This window comes from Phaethon aethereus, assembly GCF_964289735.1.
Source record: "Phaethon aethereus genome assembly, chromosome: 6".
NCBI lineage: Eukaryota > Metazoa > Chordata > Aves > Phaethontiformes > Phaethontidae > Phaethon > Phaethon aethereus.
Window position 1 is genome coordinate 11,296,862 of NC_138580.1, and position 19,604 is coordinate 11,316,465.

Genomic DNA, 19,604 nt, shown 5'->3' on the forward strand with positions numbered 1-19,604 from the left:
CATTGCTGCTTCGTTGAGCGCTAACTCAGCTGCCCTCCTGAAACGTCTTCCCTCTCCAGTCACTAAAAGTGACTAAACTGATGTCTCGCAGCCTATTGAAAAAACCGACTAGAGCGGGTGCTGCGGGTGGCAGAGCCAGCAGGGGTGTCCGTCCTGTCCTGCAGAGAAGGGGCAGTGTGCTGGCAGGCTCTTGCTGAGGCTTTTTGCAATGGGATGTTGGGCGAAGAAGAACATCCAGACACTTCTCTGGACAAGTGTCTACCTGTTTTGCTGTCACGCTTGCTTGCTTTCTTTACCTGTTGTCACTTAACTGCTTTTCTCCCAAGACAAGAATTGTGTTACATAAAGATAAAAGCAACAACTACATCCAAAACTGGCAGCATTCGCACTTCTAAGGCAGAATAAATGCATGTTATAATAAAGGAAGTAAGTGTGATCTGAGAAGAGAAATAACGTTAAGACTGTTTAACACAGGCTGTGTTGAGGAGATTGTATCAGATGCCATCTATTTAAAACAGAACAAACTATGCAGGCAGGTTTTACCATCAAGGTTCTCTAGTAGTAATATAACCTTTTTCTTCAGGGTATAATGTGAGGCTTGTGTCCCACATAAGCGTTGTAAAGCTTGATTAACTTGGACTTAGGGAAGCCTAGCCTGTTGTCCACAGACATACTGTCAGTTTATTCTGAAAAAGCAGGCTTTAGAGGTAATAAACTTCCTTAGTTTCTTCAGTGTGGGCAGGGAAGATGTGGTGAGTGGCATGATCTGGTCTGGCAGTCTGCTTCCTTCCTCCACGAGTTCTTGAGGCCCCTTGGGGACATGAAAATTCAAGTAACAGGTTGCCTGCATCTCCGTTTTGGGGCAGTAGTGGTTTGTTCTGACATAGGACTAGGCTTCTCCATAAAGCTATGGTCCTTCCCTGCTAAGGACACTCCTAGATGACACAGAATCACAGAATGGTAGGGGTTTGGAAGGGACGTCTGAAGATCATCTGGTCCAACCCCCCTGCCAAGGTAGGGTCACCTAGGGCAGGTTGCACAGGAACGCATCCAGTCGGGTTTGGAAGGTCTCCCAAGAAGGAGAGTCCATCTGGGCAGCCTGTTCCAGTGCTCCGTTACCCTCACAGTAAAGAAGTTTTTCCTTGTGTTGAGGTGGAACTTCCTGCACTGCAGTTTATGCCTGTTGCCCCTCGTCCTGTCACTGGGCACTACTGAAAAGAGACTGGCTCCATCCTCCTGACAGCCACCCTTCAGAGATTTACAGACATTGATAAGGTCCCCTCTCAGCCTTCTCTTCTCCAGACTAAACAGCCCCAGGTCTCTCAGCCTTTCCTCACACAAGAGATGTTCCAGTCCCTTAATCATCTTTGTAGCCCTCCTAGACACACTCCTGCATGACCTTTTAAAAATTTTGGTTCCTATTTAAATTTCTGCTTGATATTTTTGTGTGTGTGTGTGTGTGTGTACTGAGATGTTACTACTCTGATTACTGTGGTTTTGGGGTTTTTAAATAACTGATGTGTTCTTGTTAATTCTGACAAATCCAAAGCTGATAGAGCAGGCATGTTGAGAAATTTTTTGCACAGTTAAGGCTCCACATGGTCTTTGCTGCTTCTAGTTTATAATTAACTCTGCAAAACAGTCATGAAGCATTAAGAGCATAATTTACACTGGAACACTCCCTTGTCAGAAGGCTCTAATCTCTTACAATGACAGCTTACTGATGGTGTGTTGGCCTGAACCCTTACAAATGATATGTGGACTGCTATACTATTAAGATACGTGATGATTCTATTGGTGTATTTGCCTTCCTTCAATATTTGTAGGATAGGAACATGAAATGTTAGTGCATTCTCTTCTAACATGTGATCTGTACTACAGAAGTAGAGTACATGTAGTTCCCCAAACAGACTTGAATCTGTGAAGTCACTTTAGAAATTTCTAAAGACATTCTTCTTGATTTCTTTTCTTTTTCTCCTGTTAGTTTGTAGCAGAGCACTATTCTTTGGTTCTTTTTTCACACTTGTGGTGTTAAAACTATTGAAACTTATTAAACAATAATGTGACTTTCTTGACGGGAAGAATTGGGAGTTCTAAGAAAAACACAGATCAACTCTTACATGATAAAGCTGACTTGGCAAAAACGAGTGTGTGAAGGAATGGCAAGCCAGAGCAGGATGAGTTAAGGCCGATCAACCATGGAAGACAAGCTACCTAACTTTATATTACTAATGTATATTACTGTAATTGTATTTGATATGAGTGCTATATTGAGGCCACTTACAAATGCATGGTACCAAAATTTGGGATAGTCTTTTCCAACATCTTGTGAAGTTGTATTTCTACAGAAGCGCACTTGAAAACAGAGTAGAAATGTCTAGACCAGAAACTTCCTTGAAAGATAAACTCCTTTCCATTATTCTCTGTGCTGACCTTACTGATGTTACAGGTTATTCAGAAAATGATACATATAAGATCAGACTTGCACTGCATTGGGGATCGATTGGGTTAGAGGCAGAAGACAGCACTTAAGTACATGCCGTGTTGAAACGAAACAGTCAGATGAACTTTTCCAAGTATTTCAAGTATAAAGTTTTCCACCTCCTGAATATGAAGTTGTCCATGGCAGTGCAAGCCCATAGAGTGAGTTAAGTGGAGATGAAAAATAGTTGCAGCTAGCAGTACTCTTCCTAGGGTCTCATGTTGACAAGAAAAATAAGATGATATAAAAAAATAAAGTGAACTGTTCTTGCAGTTTACCTTTGGTAACTTCTTAAGCCTCTAACTCTACTGTATGTCTGAAATGCGTTAGGCTGCCATAAACTGTCAGTAGTGTGTGCACACCTAGCCTGCCTCTAGTTGCGAGGTGATGCAGTCAGTCTTAAACTTCAGTTAAATTTTTAAAAAAGATGATTAATGAAACTCTCCTGTTACAGAAAAATCAAAACTGGAAAGAAGAGCTTGTTAAACACAACTGCTGTGCCAATCCCAGGGTTGCATTTGCTGTGGCCAGGAAATGGTTATGCATAGGAGTGACAGAGACATTTAATAGCAATGGACCAAATGCATCCCGCAGTTGTGTTTTTCTTCCTCTCTTCTTGACTCTTCTTGAACATCCATTATATGATGGAGAACTCCTTGCCCCAGATCCGAGATCTGGATCTGTAACATCTTCCTGCCTTTAGAGTAAGGGTGGCCGCAGTCTGCTTCACTCTGTGCGATGTGTCTGCCTAGCTCTAGGTGAGTCTGGTGTCTTCCTGCTGTTGCAGCAGCATCTACATGTGCAGCCCAGATGGGCCCTCCTGGGATGGGGCTGGGTTCTCAGGGCAGTCCTGGCCTGTGTTTTTACTCGTCTCCCTGTTCATGCTTGCTTGTGCAGTATGTTCTCAGACAGGGTCCACATAATCCTATGATGTGTTGGTGGTGGCGGCCTTGCTTAAGAGTTGATGATAACCCACGCAGAAGTAGTGTTTTTGAAATCCGTCGTGTAAGTCAGGGCAACTGGTTGATAGCTGCTGAAGCTGGAGATGAAAATGATCCCCAATTCTGAAGTACGTTTATGTGAGTGTCTTGAATGGCTGGATTGTTTACCAAACCCTGCTGGGAGTTTCTCCTCTAGGAAAGTGAGGTTTGTGCCTTCAGCTTTCAACTAAACAACTAATCTTCCAGGGCATAGTCACTTAATTCTTTATCTACTTAAACTTACCTCCAACTCAGCAATAGTACAGTCACTGGATACCTGCTTTTAGCTGAAGCATTCCTGAAACGTGTCCTGGTTTCAGCCAGGATAGAGCTGGTTTTCTTCACAGAAGCTAGTGTGAGACTGTGTTTTGGATTTGGGATGAGAAATTGTTGATAACGTGCTGATGTTTTGGGTTGTTGCTGAGCAGTCAAGGACAGTCCAGCTTCTTGTGCTGGCCTGCCAGCGAGCAGGCTGGGGGTGCACGGGGAGCTGGGAGGGGACACAGCCGGGACAGCTGACCCAGACTGGACAAAGAGATATTCCCTACCATACGATGTCATGCCCAGTACATAAACTGGAGTTGGCCGGGGGGTGGAAATGGCTGCTCGGGGACGGGCTGTCGATCACGGGGTGGTGAGCAATTGCTGTACTGGGCATCACTTGTTCTTGTACATTCCTTTGTTGGTATTATCATTGTTGTTCCCTTCTTTCTTTCTGTCCTATTAAACCGTGTTTATCTCAACCCACGAGGTTTTTTTTTCCCAATTCTCTTCCCCGTCCCACTGTGGGAGGGGGAGTGAGCGAGCGGCTGCGTGGTGCTTAGTTGTCGGCTGGGGCTAAACCACGACAAACGTTTAAATTGTGCAGCATTCTTGTAGGGAGCACAGCCTATCGGCCCAGCACTAAGCTGAGCTTACCCTCTTCAAAACTCTGTGGTGGCAGTTGCAACTTTGTGTAATCAAAATACACTAATAGGGAAGAATTCTGTGGGATGCTGGCAGTGCAATTTAGAGGCTGTCAGCAGCGTGCTTGCCTTTTTTTCTTGAGTCAGTCTCAAACAGTTCTAATCTGCAGCAGTTTGTCTTGAATGCTTATGAATACATCCTTTTTTCTTCTTCCTTGCTAATTTGTTTTTTCTACACATTCAGTCACCTGGAATAAATGTCCTTTCCACAAGGCAAGGATAGATATACAGAAAATATTCTGCCTTACTAATTTAAAAAAATTCCTTTTGCATAATTCTGTATTATATTACTTCAACCTCAAGATGTAACCACGTTTTTTTGTGTCGTGTTTTTTTAAACAAGAAGCTATAGTAAGGCTGTTCCTCTCTAACGAGAGTTCAGAAATGGATGACAAAGGCTTCTTGTATTTTAAGTGTATGAAATAATTGGGGCTGCTCTGGAGCATGTATGTTTGTTTTTCAGCAAGGTCATTAGAAAACCGACCTTGTAGGCTAATAATAGCTTCAAAAAAATCAGTAATTTTAAAAACATCTAAATAGCATAAAAACTTTACTCCAGAAAGTTCTTATGAATTGAAGAATTGTATAGCCTGAATTCTCCTGGAAGAAATAATGTAGTACCCTATTCAACTGTGTACCGTATGAGTAAGTACTTGTAGTTCATAACTTACTGTGCCCAGTTCTGGGCTTCCCAGTAGAAGAAGGATGTGGACATACTGAAGCAAGTCCAGTGAAGGGCTGGGAGGATGATTATGGGCTTGGAGTGTCTGATGTGCAGGGAGAGGCTGCGAGAGGTGAGGTGGTTCAGCCTCTGAAAGAGACGGCTCAGGGGGTCTTAGCAATGTGTATTGGTACCTGGTGGGGGAGGTAAAGAAGATGGAGTCAGACTTTGTGATGCATAGAGAGGACAAGAGGCAGCGACCACAAATTCAAATATAGGAAATTCCGTTTAAACGTAACAACACGTCTTTACTGTAAGGGTGGTCAAACATGGAAATGGGTTGCCCAGTGTGGTGGTAGACTCTCTGTCCTCGGAGATACTCAAAACCCAACTGGATGTGGCTCTGAGTAATTTACTTTGAGCAGGGGAGTTGGACTAATCTGTGATAATCTCAGAACATAGTTAATACTTTTCATGTAGGTTTATGCCAGTGCTTTGTACGCTAATTAGTCACTTAATATAAGAATTAAGGTAGACATAGATATCACTGGTTTCTGCTAAGTGCCTTGTCTGAATTATCTCTCTGTGTTTATTCTGGCATATGCTGACTGCCAAGAAGGTTTACTGACCTGATGCTTATTTTATGATATTGCAAAGCATTTGTGTTGCTTTAAATGTCTTGTATGAAGAATGATTTTTTTTTTTTTCCCCCAAGCTTTTATATCACTTTTCAATCCTATAATATTCCATGATTTCTCCTTTTATAGTAACATAAAACCCTTTAATACCTTGCTAGGTGATGTTGGCTTTAAGTTTTCAACAAATTTTTCAGGTGCATCAATTTTGTACCTGCTTACTTTATCTTCAGCTAGTTTGTTAGACTACCTGTCCTTAGTTCTTAAATATAAAGAGATACCACTCTGAACAAAAAAAAAAAAAAAATTTGGAAGTGCTTTGAAATTTGCTACGTTTTTCTCAAAGGATTCTTTAAAATTTCTTAATATCTTTAAATTTGTATTTTTAACTATTCTAGCTGTTGCAAATGAGACAATTTTTATCCTCTGAAGTGAAGGCTTTCCCATTGAATAGTAAATTCCTTCTTGTAATACTCTGCATCCTTCAGCTGCTCATGAAATTATGCTGGCTTGGAGCCTAACACTGTTCCAAGAGAAGTATGTCTAATTCTGTAGTGATGTGAACTAAGTCACTTGTGTGACTATTTGCTTGACTGTGACCTACCTGTTTGTTTGCGGTGTGATGGAAATGCGTTGACTTTTCCTGTGTTCCTAAAAAAATTGAGTGCTGTCAGGCAGAAACTATAAATATTTTTAAATGAAGTATGTAGACATGAGATGAACTGAGGTTACTTTAGATTATGGGCAAGCTATGCACTAATCATTACTGGGTAACTTTTGTTAGGGCCTTTGCTATAATTGTACTGATGGTATGAGAAAGAAGATGATAGCTTACTAATACTGAAATTTTCTTTTTTATCCTTCAGAGCTGTTGAGTCCCAGAGTGAGGGACAGTGTGCCCCAGTGGACTCCCTGTGGCGACGTTACAGTGAATTTGAGTTGTTGAGGAATTATTTGTCAGTTACCTATCCACATATCGTTGTTCCACCTTTGCCAGAAAAAAGGGTAAGGAAGCTGAGGCTGAAGCTTGCTTTGTATTGTTTGTTATTTATTTACTATTAACACTCTTCTGTTTAAATAGGCTGACTTTGTTTGGCATAAGCTATCAGCAGATAACATGGATCCAGATTTTGTGGAAAGAAGAAGAATCGGTTTGGAAAACTTCTTGTTACGTGTGGCTTCACATCCTGTTCTTTGCCAAGACAAAATCTTTTATTCATTTTTAACACAGGTATGGTAAAGTGGTGTGCTTTCTAAATACATTCTTCAGTGATTATTTACTTAAGAGAAGGTCCTTTTGCTCTTCTTCCCTCCATTTGACCCATAGCTTGTTCTGTGTCTAGAAGAAGGATAGACGACGTGGATAAACTTGAGATGGAAAAGGCTTGTCCATCTAAAAGCTTTGAACAGCCCACTGTAGTTGTATAGCTGGCCTTCTAATGTACCTTATGACTTCTTTCCAGTCTAGTTTTAAGGCTCCTAAGAGAGAATTTCTGCCTCTTTGGAACAGCACGTTGGGAACTGAATGTGTGTTGGTTGGGAAAGCTTCCCTAGGACTAAAGCTGAAATAGTTAGCATGCTGTACTGCTGGCTGCAGAGATAGTACTGGCTTCCAATTCACTTTTTGGATATCCATGGTTTCTTTAGCTTTGTGGTTTGCATCATGATCCATTCATATGTGTTGTGGTCCAAAAGCAGTACAATACGTTATCACAGAAGTTGTGATGCGGTTGTCAGCTAAGCATTGCATTCTGCAGTTTTCAACTTTAGGAGATGTTGTATGTTTCCTTTTTCTGTGCTTTGATGAGAGATTCCTGAACAGCAGACTGAGCATATATGTTTACTGCAGCACAGTATAGTATGTAGATGAACCAGTGTATGGTAACTGAAAAAAGTGGACAACCAACCACTACACACGAGCAAGGTGACTGCTTGTGCACTATAAACAGTTGTCACCTCTGTGTTCTCTGTATGTTCTCTGCCTCAGGCTGCAAAGGTCCTTGGAGCTGCTGATAATCTCATAGACAATAGTTGATAACTACCCTTCTGTCTGAAGAGCTGAACTACTTCTTTAGACAAAGCTGTGCGGCTCCTGCCCCCAGTTGATAGAATGAGGTAATTGAGTAGTGAAGAGGAGAGAGTTTTTTTGGGGGAGGTTAGTATATAGGCAGAACATAATGACCTGTTATTCTTAACCCAGATTCTTGAAAAGATATTGGGAGGGTAGCTGAGGCAGAACCTGGGCTTACAGGAGAAGCCCTTCTGATATAGGGACTTGCAAAAGTCTTAAATCACTCTAACTGAATGTTCTTTTCCTGTATTTTTAGGAAGCTGGATGGAAGGAAATGGTGAATGAGACTGGATTTCAGTTGAAGGTAATTACTGTAATAGTTTTGTCTCATGACTGCTGTGATGTAGAAGTACTCCAGCAATGTTTTAGGCTTTTTATGAAAGACTGTTTGCTGTTAGAATGAGTTGAAGACATTGCTTTATGTATATTTTTAACTACAAAAAACAGTGGTGTTCTTAGCATGTAATAGGTGGAACTTCAGTTGTTAAGTTCTCTAGCAGGCTTATTAATATGTGCCTGTGTTTGATACTCAACCGTGTAATTCTACTAGTAATGTAGAATTAAGTTCCTTATAAGCTTTAAAACTAATGATCTTGAGCCCATAGGAGTGCTCTTGTATGTTGTCAGTTTAGTTTAGCGTTGTTTTTAAGGTGGGCATCAGTTTTAGCCTGGTAAGATGTGCAAGGTGTCAAAAAAAAAAAAAAAGGCAAGCAAAGGGGTCTGAATTGTAGGACTTCTCTACAAGGATAAGTTGCTGAAAGGGACTAAGACAGATGGACTTGGTGCCCCTTAACTGTTTAACAGAATGTGTCTTGAAGTAGTACTATCCCCATTGGCATCAATGAGTTCGTGGATGGGCAAACTTATGGAAGACTTGCAGGAATAAATGATCAAAGTTCATGTGTCTGTACAGGACAAGAATCTGTGAGAAGCTGATAGATTGCTGGGCTGTGTCTGGAAAAGTTACTGTATGGGGACAAATACTGAGCTTTTGTTTCATTGTAATGTGATCAACTCTCATGAAATCACCACTGAAAACTAGGTGGATTATGAAGAATTATTCTGAATAGGGAGAGCTAAAGAAAATCACTGGTGCTCTTATCCTCAGTGTCCAAGGGGCTTTGATACTGACCCTTAATGTTGATAATTTAAGTTGACAATAATCCTCTTCCATCATGGTAGGGGTTGCATATTGCTAGAATTTATAATGCAACAAGTGTAAAGCTCTCAGGCTGTGTTTTCCTAGTCAACACGTCTTTATTTCAGCTTACTCATATGAGTTCAGAAAGTGTGTACTGGCGGAGTATGTTCAGGAGTGCACGCACTGCTGTGTGTATGAAAGAAAACTCATAGCAGAATGCTGAAAATATTTGCCTACCTGAAACCATATTGTAGATTAAATGAGATGAGCAAATCCTGTTTTCCTTATAGATTTCACTGTGTGTATAGTTTCCCTTTTACAGTTCCTGTTTCCTCAGGGAAGAAAAGTAACTTTCTGCAAAAGCCTGGGAAAAAGCATCTTTCCTTTATTCACAATCTGAAGTATAAAACCCTCAAGATTGGAGGTTGTTTAGCACTACACTGGAGGACAGGCCTCTATTCACTACGTGTCTTAGACTAGAATCAGCCCCCTGGTTTACATGCTGCTGTCTCTGCCACTGATGCATTAAAGCAGGATGTGTCTTTTGTCCCAAAGGGTTTGAACCAGGCAAACTAAACTTTAAATTAGGCATTAATGCAGTGTAGCATGTTATAGTTGAATGTTGATGTTGGAGACTTTGTTTACTCTGCCAACTGTATCATTAAATCATGCCTTTCCTCCCTCTCAACCCCAGCACTTAATTTTATTCTTTAAGGGGTTTGTCACTTGGGGATTTTAACCCTTCCTTTAGGACGGAGAAAATTCACGTCTTTAGTTTACTTAAATGATTATAGGATCGAAGTAGGAATTAACTGTCTGAAAACTCCTTGTCTATACCTCACTTGATGGGGAATTAATCTCTAAAATGTTTGTGCATATTAGTCTTAAATCAAGTTTAAGACTGGACAGACATTTTTCTAACAGCATAACTCTGTGTGGTGAAAATGCTCACAAGTGGTGTGTGGGAGTTACTGTGCTGTTAACGGAAAGAAGGAAATAACCCTACTTAGATGGTTGAGCATTGTCAGGATCTTGGTTCCTGCCTGGCAGTGCTTGTGTACTTACTGAACTCTTCCTTCAGAGCACTACATGTGTCTGTAACAAAAGGCAGAAACTTGCCCTGTAACTGTAATGTAGGAGGTGATCCTTTTCAAGTGTAAACCTGCTGAATGTGCATGCTGTCCTAACAAACTCAACTGGCTTTGGTGCCTGCTGTTTGAACATAAATACATAATAGCTACTTAAGAGGGGAGGACTCTGATTTAACATCAGTGTACCTAGGAGGTGATTATACTGTGTGAGGAGTACATGTAGGTGCATCTGAATGACCTGAAATTTAACTGACGTGTGTAATGACTTGTTGGGGATGGAGCAGTGGAGGTCCAAGGCCATACAAGCCCATGGAGCACTGAATAAACATAAAGCCTGGGCTGGGAGTTGGAGTTACTGCAGTAACTGTGGTGTTCCTTGTGCCATCTTGGATGTGCTTTCCCATGCTGCCTTTATCTTCCCTTTGCAAGACATTCTTAGAGGAGGACTGCATGTAGTGGTGATAATGAATCTGCCTTCTTCCAATATCAGTCATAGTTTTTTCATTGACTTACCTTTCAGTTTGTGGACTATGTTTTGTATTGGTTGTTCAGTGGTTGGAAGAAGGACAGCTAAAGTCAGCAAGACTTCCATCAGTACTTCTCATCATAGTTGCAAGAAAGAAGCTGCTTTTCCCTTAACTTGGATGCTTACTTAAGTGTCCTCCAGATACAGAGGTGGTTCCAGGTGAACTGCAGTGATGCTCAAAGATAGGTATCTTCTGCTCAGCCCCAATGTGGTGGGAGGTGCAACAGTCTCAAACTGCACCTGTCTTATTTGTAGAAGTCACTGAAAGTACTCTAAAGGAAGGACTCTGTTCTTGGTTTGGGAAAACACTGTCTTCCTTTTACTGTCAAATTCAAAATAGCTCCTCAAGCTTGGAGTTGGCTGTAACAGTGCACAAAATATTCCCACATCATATACCAGCGCTAACAAATACTGCTGAAATAACTTACTGCTAGCAGTTGTGGCACAATCCATGATCTAAAAGAGTACACTGTAGGAAATCTATACACCTCACAAGATGTGTTATTTATTGTTCTTTCAATGAAAAGAGGGATGTTGTGATCAAAAGTAAACTCTAGCCATTTTACCAGAGTTGGAGTTTTCATGCAGTAAGATGAGCCCTGAGCGAGCTGTATGTAAAATGCCATATAGAAATGAAAAGTTGTGGTGATGTGGGACCTCTCTGGATGATGCTGGGATCTCTCATCTGTGTTGGTATCTTATTAAGAGTAAATACCCATTGCATAGTTTAATGTTCAATTAAACTGAGGAAGAAAAAAAAAAAGAAAAAGTTCTTTAGAGAGATTTTATACATCTGTTGCAGTCATTGGTAAACCATCATCTCAAAAAGTAAAGTAGCCAATTACCTTCTTAATTAGGTATTGAACTTTATTCCATAGAGATTTATGTATGCTCTGTTATAGAAAAGCACACTGCATTAAAACCAGATCTATTCTGATACACAAATTACATATTTTCTGTGAAGCTAGTCATAAAATAAGAGAACACCATACATAAGATTTTGATTTCACTGGGGAACTAGTAATAAAGAGCGTATAGAGGTCACTCTACCACTGGTTTTATTTGGTTTGAAAAATATAAAATAGTTTGTCCATATGGTCTTATGTTACCTAATTGTTTCATCTAAAAAGAATGTAGTGTTGTGTATCTTAACTCCATCATTCGTGTAACATTTTAAGAAGGGACTATTTTTGTGGGATATGGATTATACCAGCTTAATTTTAGTGGATACTGTTTACATCGTAGTTCACAAAATAGCTTAGTTTTTTGACTCTTTATTAAAAAAATCCGACATGCAGGGCAGTTAGCGTCAGCTTGTTCAATGTTTGAAGATTTAAATATGCCAGGAAGGCAGGATTTTTTTCTAACGGTGCTGCCAGAAGGCTCAGATTTTTTGTCACTGGAATTTAATTGCGTTAAATTAACAAAGCTTTTTTTCCCCTTTTTTCAGGCAGATTCCAGATTAAAAGCTCTTAATGCAACATTCAGAGTGAAAAACCCAGACAAGTAAGATTCCACACCCTTCCTCCCTCTCTCTCTTTTTTTCAGTTACAACTGTAACTTCAGATGACAGAATATTCCATCTCCTTAGAATAAATTCAGAAAAGAAAAATTACTTTTCTGCACTTCAAATCTTAACATGAGCCCAGTAAGAAGGTAGTGTGAAAAGGTTTGATAAATTCTGTTTCTAGGAGCAGGAAACATTCAGAAAAATGCTATCACTTTATGCAAAATGAGTCTCTCACTTTAGCTAGATTAAAAGGAAGGGACAAATAATTAAAAACAAACAAACAACAAAGCCCAACAAAAAACTAGACCCAGAAAAAGAACCTCTTAATATTTGTTTGCAAAGAAATCTTTCCACGTGTGAACAGAATACGGATTGATAGTAGGTATTTCCAAAAATCTGCTAGTGTACAATTCTGGATGCACGCACCCTGGTGTTGCAGTGCATAGTTGTTTTCAAGCTGCCAATTTTCACAGATGCTATTGGAAGTCTGGAGGTCCATTCAGCTCTGCAGTTTAGGAAGCTCTGGGACAGGCAGTAGAGCAATCTGCTGGATCAGAAAAACTAGTCAAAAATGTAAGGGTGTGTAGTGGGAGGTTCATCACACCCTGGGTAATCTGAGGAGGGTAAAATGAGAGTTTCTACTGCTGCAGTAGTTAGAAACATTAGTGTGCAGCCATAGGGTCAAGAGATGTTGCTGTTTGCCATCTATAAGCAATGGAGACCCAAACGATGCCCTTTTGGGTTCATCTGCTGTCCAGTAGTAGCCATAGGAGATGCTATTTAGGGAGAACCTGTGTGCCTGACTGCTTTCTGTTGTCTGTTCCCTTTGTGCTTCCCTAGCATCTATGGGTATTGCATTAAGGATGATAGAGGGCACGTACCTTTCTAAACCTGTATAGACTTACCTGTGAATTGGTGCAGTTCCTCCTTTTTTATTCTGTTTGCTTTTGCAGCCTTCTGTGGCAGCAAGGAAGCTTTTAGCTAGGGTTTTATATAAAAGATAACATTCACAATGAGATCAAAAGACAGCAATTCTCTCAGTAGCTCCAGGTGAAATCGGACCTTTATTTGAACACTTCATCCTCCATCATCTTTGTCTGTGGCTAGTGGGAGTTAGCTTTTCCTGTGTTCACAGCAGGGAGACTTTGCCTAGTCTGCCTATGAGCATAGGTGGGCAATACTTGTTAATGCTGAGATGAGAAATATAGTGTTATCTTTCGAGGTAACTTTGGATGTTTTGGAAAGCAAAACTGTTGTGAGAAGTGGCTTGGTAAAAAGCAGGAAAAGAGCTAATACAAGTAAAACATGAGGAAGAGTGTGTAACAAAAACAGTCCCCGAGTATCTCTCTCAACAGAGACTTCACAGCACTTAAGAGATGTGGCACATGCTTTCTGTTGTATTCTGCCAGCTACATAGCTTCCACGTTGAACTTGTATTCAAAAGTTGTTTAAAAAATAACTGATTAGCATAACTTGTATTTTTTTTTAATTCAGGGAGAGCCTTTTAGCATAGCATGTGTGGCCCTAACAGGAGGAATAGTGCCTTGCTCTGCCTAGCACACTTAGCTGAGCTGCCTGGAACCTCAGGTGATATTCATACCTCTCTGCATTGCCTTTGGTGCTTGTACAAATGTGTGGTAAAATGGATTCAGCAAGCTCACCTTGCTGAAACGAAGGATCTGACTGCTGTGTGGAGTGTAGGCTTTCAGGTTCCTGGACCAGGAAGGGTTCAGCTGAAGAATAGCTGCAGCTCCCAATCCAGATTGCCTTGGGGTGCAGTGGAGCTGCACCCTTCAGGTTAGAGCAATGTGGGGAGCTTTAAACAGCTGAAACAGTGTTGCTCTAGGAGTTCAAATGTGGACTGGAAAGTAAACCTCCTCCTGTGGGAAGCAATATCTTTAATGGTGGAATTATATGATGATAAAAATACAGTATTCTGGTACTCAGAGGTAGATTTGTATCTATGGCAGACCTCTCTAATTTGGCCTCATGGCACCCATCCTCTTGTCTTTCTGTACTTTGATCAAATCAATAGCTTTCTTGAAAGCTTTCTTTAGAAAACACTAAATCCTTTCCTAAGGCAGAAAATGGTACAGCCCTCCCTGATTTACTTGGGAGGAGTACTGTCAAGTAAAATGCACAAAGTAAATAACTTATATTGAAATGCTAGCTAGTACTATAAATGAAATTTTCTTCTTTGCCATTGCCATAAAAGATATTTTCAAGAAGAAGCCTAGCGGTGCCCCTACAGCCATGTGACCTGATCTGTTCTTCATTTATAACTCAAGTTCTACTTAACTCAAACTTCTTAAATATCTAGACTGTTGGTGATGTTGAAGAACCAGTAAAACCAATGGAAAAGTGCTAGACTTGCTTTAATTAGAGTGCCAAAACTATGTCTTGCTTCACACTTCTACTGTTACGATGTGCTGGAAAATAAACAACTCTTTGTGTGCCTTGCCAAACTTGGTTTGGAAGTTACTTTGTAATTATGTAATTTTTTACATGAGCAATGAGTAGGACTTAAGCAAATACTTGAGAAATAAACCTTTGATCTGCAACACCACCAATCTCTTAAAAACGTTTTTTTTCCTGAAAACTGGTATTTGTGAAACTTTCAACCTTCACAAAAGTTTCGGCAAAAAATAGCATCACTTTTGCTTATGCTTTTCTGAGACAATAAAAAGAAGACAGATTGGTTCTGAAGTAGTGATTATTTTTTTAATGGAGGAGGAATTGGCATGGGAGAAGATGTATTGCTGCTGGAGTCCAGGATGCTGGAAGTTCTCTTAGGTTCCCGACTCTTGCCTTTGGGGAGTACGGCATTGCTAAAAGATTTCTTGCCACAAAACAGGATAAATAAAACTTTCCATTATTAATTTCTCGAGTGGAAAGGGGAGTCTTCCTGAGCTGAAGGCATGCTTTTTAATCTTTTGTTTTTAGTTCAGTTATTTCAAACATCTTCACTGTATGTGTCTGCAGCTGTCCGACATGCAGCCTTGGTGCATATTTTATAAAGTGTAAACTGAAAAGATTGCTCTCTAAACCCCACTGTGCAGATCAATGACTATATTTATTTTTCCCATACAGTTTCTCTGCTGGCTTTTAAATCTTTTTATGTACTTTAACTCTGTGTGTGTCATAATCTTATAAAAGATGCTCCTTGGAGATCAAAAATATTAGAAATGGTAATAAAGCTGCTACTTCCTGCATGTAAGGAGGAGACTATTTTAGGTGGAAGATTTCCTGGCAGGGGAAGAAGAGGTGTTAAATGAAAAACCCTGGAATTTCATACTTGGTCACCCAAAAGAAGTGACCTGACTCATTTCAGTAAGACCTCTTGGGTACAAAGTATTCTGAAATACAAAGCCTGACTGTGTGCCTGTCGTGGGAGGGTGGGTGAAGGTTTTAATGCTTCAGTATAAACTCAGAAGGCTAATCTTAGTTTCCCATTCCTTAATTCTACTTGTGTTGTTTTGTGCTTGTTTATTTTCAGAGCATTGTTTAATAATTTAGGTAAAGCTGTTTCTGCCTGCCCAGTCTGGATGAAATACGTTCTTGTGTACCAGAGTAGGTCATGAGTTAGACTTGTGTGTAATAGGGAGGGTTTATGTATACAGAAGTGGCTGTTGCTGTGGCTTAATTGGTTACCTGTCACTAGCAAAGCTGTGGCAACTGATTGAACTTCCTGATTAGCATGAGCTAAATGTATCAACTTATATTACCACCAAGGCTTAACTGGGATGATGGATAAAATGCCTTTCCTTCAGTAGTGGCAGGCTAGCAGCCTGCACATGGTCACTTCTGATGGGTTACCTGACTGAGACCTTGTTAAGATGTAGTGACTTGATTGCTTTTAGCTGTGCGTGACTCCTGTGCAGGTACAGGTCTCAGTAGGGTTTTGTATGTAACTAGTTACAGCTACTGTATGGTTTAGCCTTAGAGGAGTTGTGATAATTGTGGACGCTTCCTTGAACTACTGAAAGGTTATACTCAAAACTGGCTAGATGGCAGCTTGAAAGTAAAGTATCTTCATTAGGTTGGAAATGTGAACACATTTTATTAAGAAATACATATGCTACAGAAGATTTTTTGGCTTTGTACTTACTTGAAACTTTCCTATTCACTCATGCTTGCTTTTATAAATCCCATTAAAAAAAAAAGTAGTAATTTCAGTTTACTTATATTTCATAACAATCTATCTCTTAAATTGTTCTGAACCTTCATCATTTACATAAAAAAAGTAGTTATGCAGGTGTTGGGTTGTTCACTTTAGCGAAATTGTACTCTGCAGTCACTTCTTTAGGAGTCTTCAGCTAATTCCACCTCAACATAATCTAGGCTCTGTCTTGCTGGCTGTAGCATTGTGGCTCTATCTTGCACTCTGTGAAAGCTTGCTTTCATGATGGCTAATGATGTACTATCTGTTTCCTGCTCCCAGGAGATTTACTGAGCTAAAACACTATAGCGATGAACTGCAGTCTGTCATATCACACCTTCTGCGAGTCAGAGCTGTAAGTATTTCCCATGTGTGTCGTGACAAATAGTATAATTTATTTCTAAGCCAGTATTTCTTCTTTAGTCAGGAGAACTGGTATATGTGCTCTAGAATAAGGGCAGTTTTGCCTGAGAGAGTCTGGCTCTGGAGCATGGGGCAGGAGATGGCAAGGAGTGGGGTGCTGACATAGTACAGATTGGGGGGAGGGGGAAGAGTTCCAAATGTGATGGTTGTGTTTGACAGTCATTGGAGGAGCAAACACATGCATGTTGCTTATCTGCCCTCTCCCCTGATGGTCACATATCAGAGGGAAGTGTTTTAAAGAGGATCGAGATGTCTGCTTCTGTCTACTCAGCAGACAAGTTGCTTTTGCTGGATGTCTGAGCTGGGAAGGGCCCCAAAACACAGTTTTTTGGTCAGACATATAATACTTCATTTTCCAGAGCTCGTAGTATGAATTGTGTGTACTTCCCAGCACACTACTTCTTTTTTTGGCTTGTTCTTCAATCGGTAATGAACAATGTTCTTTCTAATGATGGGAACAATTATGTCATGCATCAAGATACTCTATGGGTTGAGAATAGAAGATTTTTTTTTTTAAAGTCACAGAAAGGAAATAGGAAATTAAATCTCAATAATGAGGAGCATGATACTGCTTTTTAGTATGTTCAACAGGGATTTAATTTTTATGGAAACTGTGCGGCAGAGAGGACGGTAATGGATTGCCCTGTTGAGCTGAGGTTCTTGAGAGGATTAATCACTGGTGTTCTGCTGACAGTGCCTTTTTCTCAGGGTTGTATGTGCATGAGATCTGTTGGGCAACTTGTTTCTGTTTTCTTTTTACTGCTTTGACAGACCAATAATGGTAACTCTCACCAAACTTCACTCTCATTTCATTGATACATCACAATTACAAGGGCATTCTCTGGATTACAAGTCGCACTTCAGAGTGTGCATGTGGTCTCTTCTTCTGAGGTTGTTGCCAGCATCGTAGTGCTGGCTGCAGCAGGTAGTGACTCTCCAAGCAGCTGAAATGACATATCTAGCTTGAGCAATAATTTCTGCAATGGATAGCTCATTTCCTTTCCTTTGTTTCACTGAGCTGGATGGAAAAATCCAAGTCACTTGTTAGAATTTTACTGAAGCTTTCTTGGTGACCAGGATGGACTTTTGTCTTGCCATGTTTATGTTAAATAAGTAATGTATATTTAAAATACACTTTGCATTATTTGGGTAAAGGAGGCTATGCCTTACATCCGGTTGTCAAAAAGAAGGTAACTTGATTATTTGTGGTATCCATAGGCATATCCTATAGATGAGCTCTTCTAAAGAAATACTGGAAATGTTACTTTTCAATGTAGCCTTGACTGTAACTTCAGTCTTCAAAGACTTAATGCTGTTGATTTTTTCCTTCAGTAGTGGCCTAACCTTGTTTACCTATGTTAGAATATTAAGGCTTTAGCTTGAAGTTTGTATATAGGTTTTCACATAGCAATTGCACTTAATGTTGATGACCAAAACCTGACTCTCAAATGTTTTAGAGGGTAGCAGACCGGCTATATGGTGTCTATAAAGTCCATGGCAACTATGGAAGAGTATTCAGGTAAGAGTTTATCAAGTTTTTAAGTATATACATAGCTGGGGAGATGTGAAGAGAGAGAAGGGAATTTTTTGGTTTTGTTATGCTTTTGAAAAGTATATCTGAAACATTTCAATGTCTGCGTTGGAAAAAATTTGTATTGCAGTATTAATGAGATTTCTGTGTTGGATATAGCGATCTCTGGGTCTTCTGAGCTCAGTCTCTAGTGGAAGACTCGAGCTTTTTTGTTTTGTATTCTAGTCCTTTGGGGCTTTTGCTGTTGCATTGGCATTGTGTTTCTTCAGAAAGTAACTTACTACCTATTTTCCTGCAGTTGTCTCTGAAAAGCTTCTAGGTCCTTTTAATGGTTAAAAGTCAACAACTATATCTATCCAATTTTAGTACCTTTTTAAACTGAATTTGCCAATCACTTTTTGATTTATATGAGTGAATTGCATGCTCAAGTTTTCCATCTCACTGGAGAATTAAAGAATCTAAACTTCTGGTTAAGGGAAACCTCCTGCTTCTACACACTGTTCAAGTGCTAAATTTAATTCTCTGGGTTAATGGATTGCAGATGTGTTTCTCATTGGGGGTTTTAAAGTGAAATTAGGTGTAGTTCTGTAATAACACAAAGACAAACAAATGTCAACATCAGCAGAGTGGAATGTTTATGAAAAAGTGAAGGACAGAATAGATGCATTAGACGTAAATTATGTGAAATATAAGGGGGACCCCCTCCTTTTTTCTTGTAAAGAGTTGTGGATGTAATTCTTGTAACTAAGAAATCTCATAAGGTTTCACAAAGCTGAGAACAAAATTAAAATTGCAGTGTACATACTTGGATGACGAGAATAAGTTTCTTGCTCTCTTTATTGAAGCTTTGTTTCCTTCTTTATCTAAATGATCTCCCTAATGTGAACAGGTACGCGCAGTAATGAGACGGTTATAAGTTGATACTTTTTTAATGAATAGAACTAAACAGGAGTCTCCTATGAAAACAGAAAACAATGTACAGCAAATGGTTTCAGGAGCAGTAAAATGCTTGCAAATGTCAAATCCCACCTTCTGTTTTTTGGAATGAGAGGCTTCTATCTGATGCGTTGTGATTCTGGGAAGCTTAGTTTCTTCTTGATGAGCATGTTAGACCAAATTCTGTTTTAGAAAGTTCCCTCTTCCCCCACTCCCCACCCCCTTATGTTAAGTGCTAGTATCTGATTTTTTTTTTTTATTTAGTATTAGCTATTTAAACAAGACTCTTTCTGCTCAAAACCAATCCCAAACTAAGTGTATTTGTGAAGATGAGTTTAGGTGGCAGGGACATTTGTCTAACGGAGTACCATAAATAGCCTTGCCACATTGTCAGCGTTACTACTTAGCGGAAGAAAACAGTTTGGCCAAGTCTAAGTTTGAGGCAGTTTCCATTCAGGTGTCACCTGGAAAGAAACTATATACAGGATGCAGC

General features: G+C 39.9%; 1 protein-coding gene across 1 annotated transcript in view; it reads left to right on the forward strand.

The window, feature by feature from the left end:
• SNX4 (sorting nexin 4) overlaps positions 1 to 19,604 on the forward strand; it is a gene marked incomplete at its 3' end in the record, with an annotated part of 35,882 nt that overhangs the window by 6,384 nt on the left and 9,894 nt on the right. Inside the window, exons 3-8 of the mRNA XM_082001724.1 lie at positions 6,590 to 6,728; positions 6,805 to 6,954; positions 8,051 to 8,098; positions 12,003 to 12,058; positions 16,504 to 16,576; positions 18,102 to 18,163. Of these exons, the coding sequence (XP_081857850.1) occupies positions 6,590 to 6,728; positions 6,805 to 6,954; positions 8,051 to 8,098; positions 12,003 to 12,058; positions 16,504 to 16,576; positions 18,102 to 18,163 (528 nt within the window). The remainder of the gene's footprint in view (positions 1 to 6,589; positions 6,729 to 6,804; positions 6,955 to 8,050; positions 8,099 to 12,002; positions 12,059 to 16,503; positions 16,577 to 18,101; positions 18,164 to 19,604) is intronic.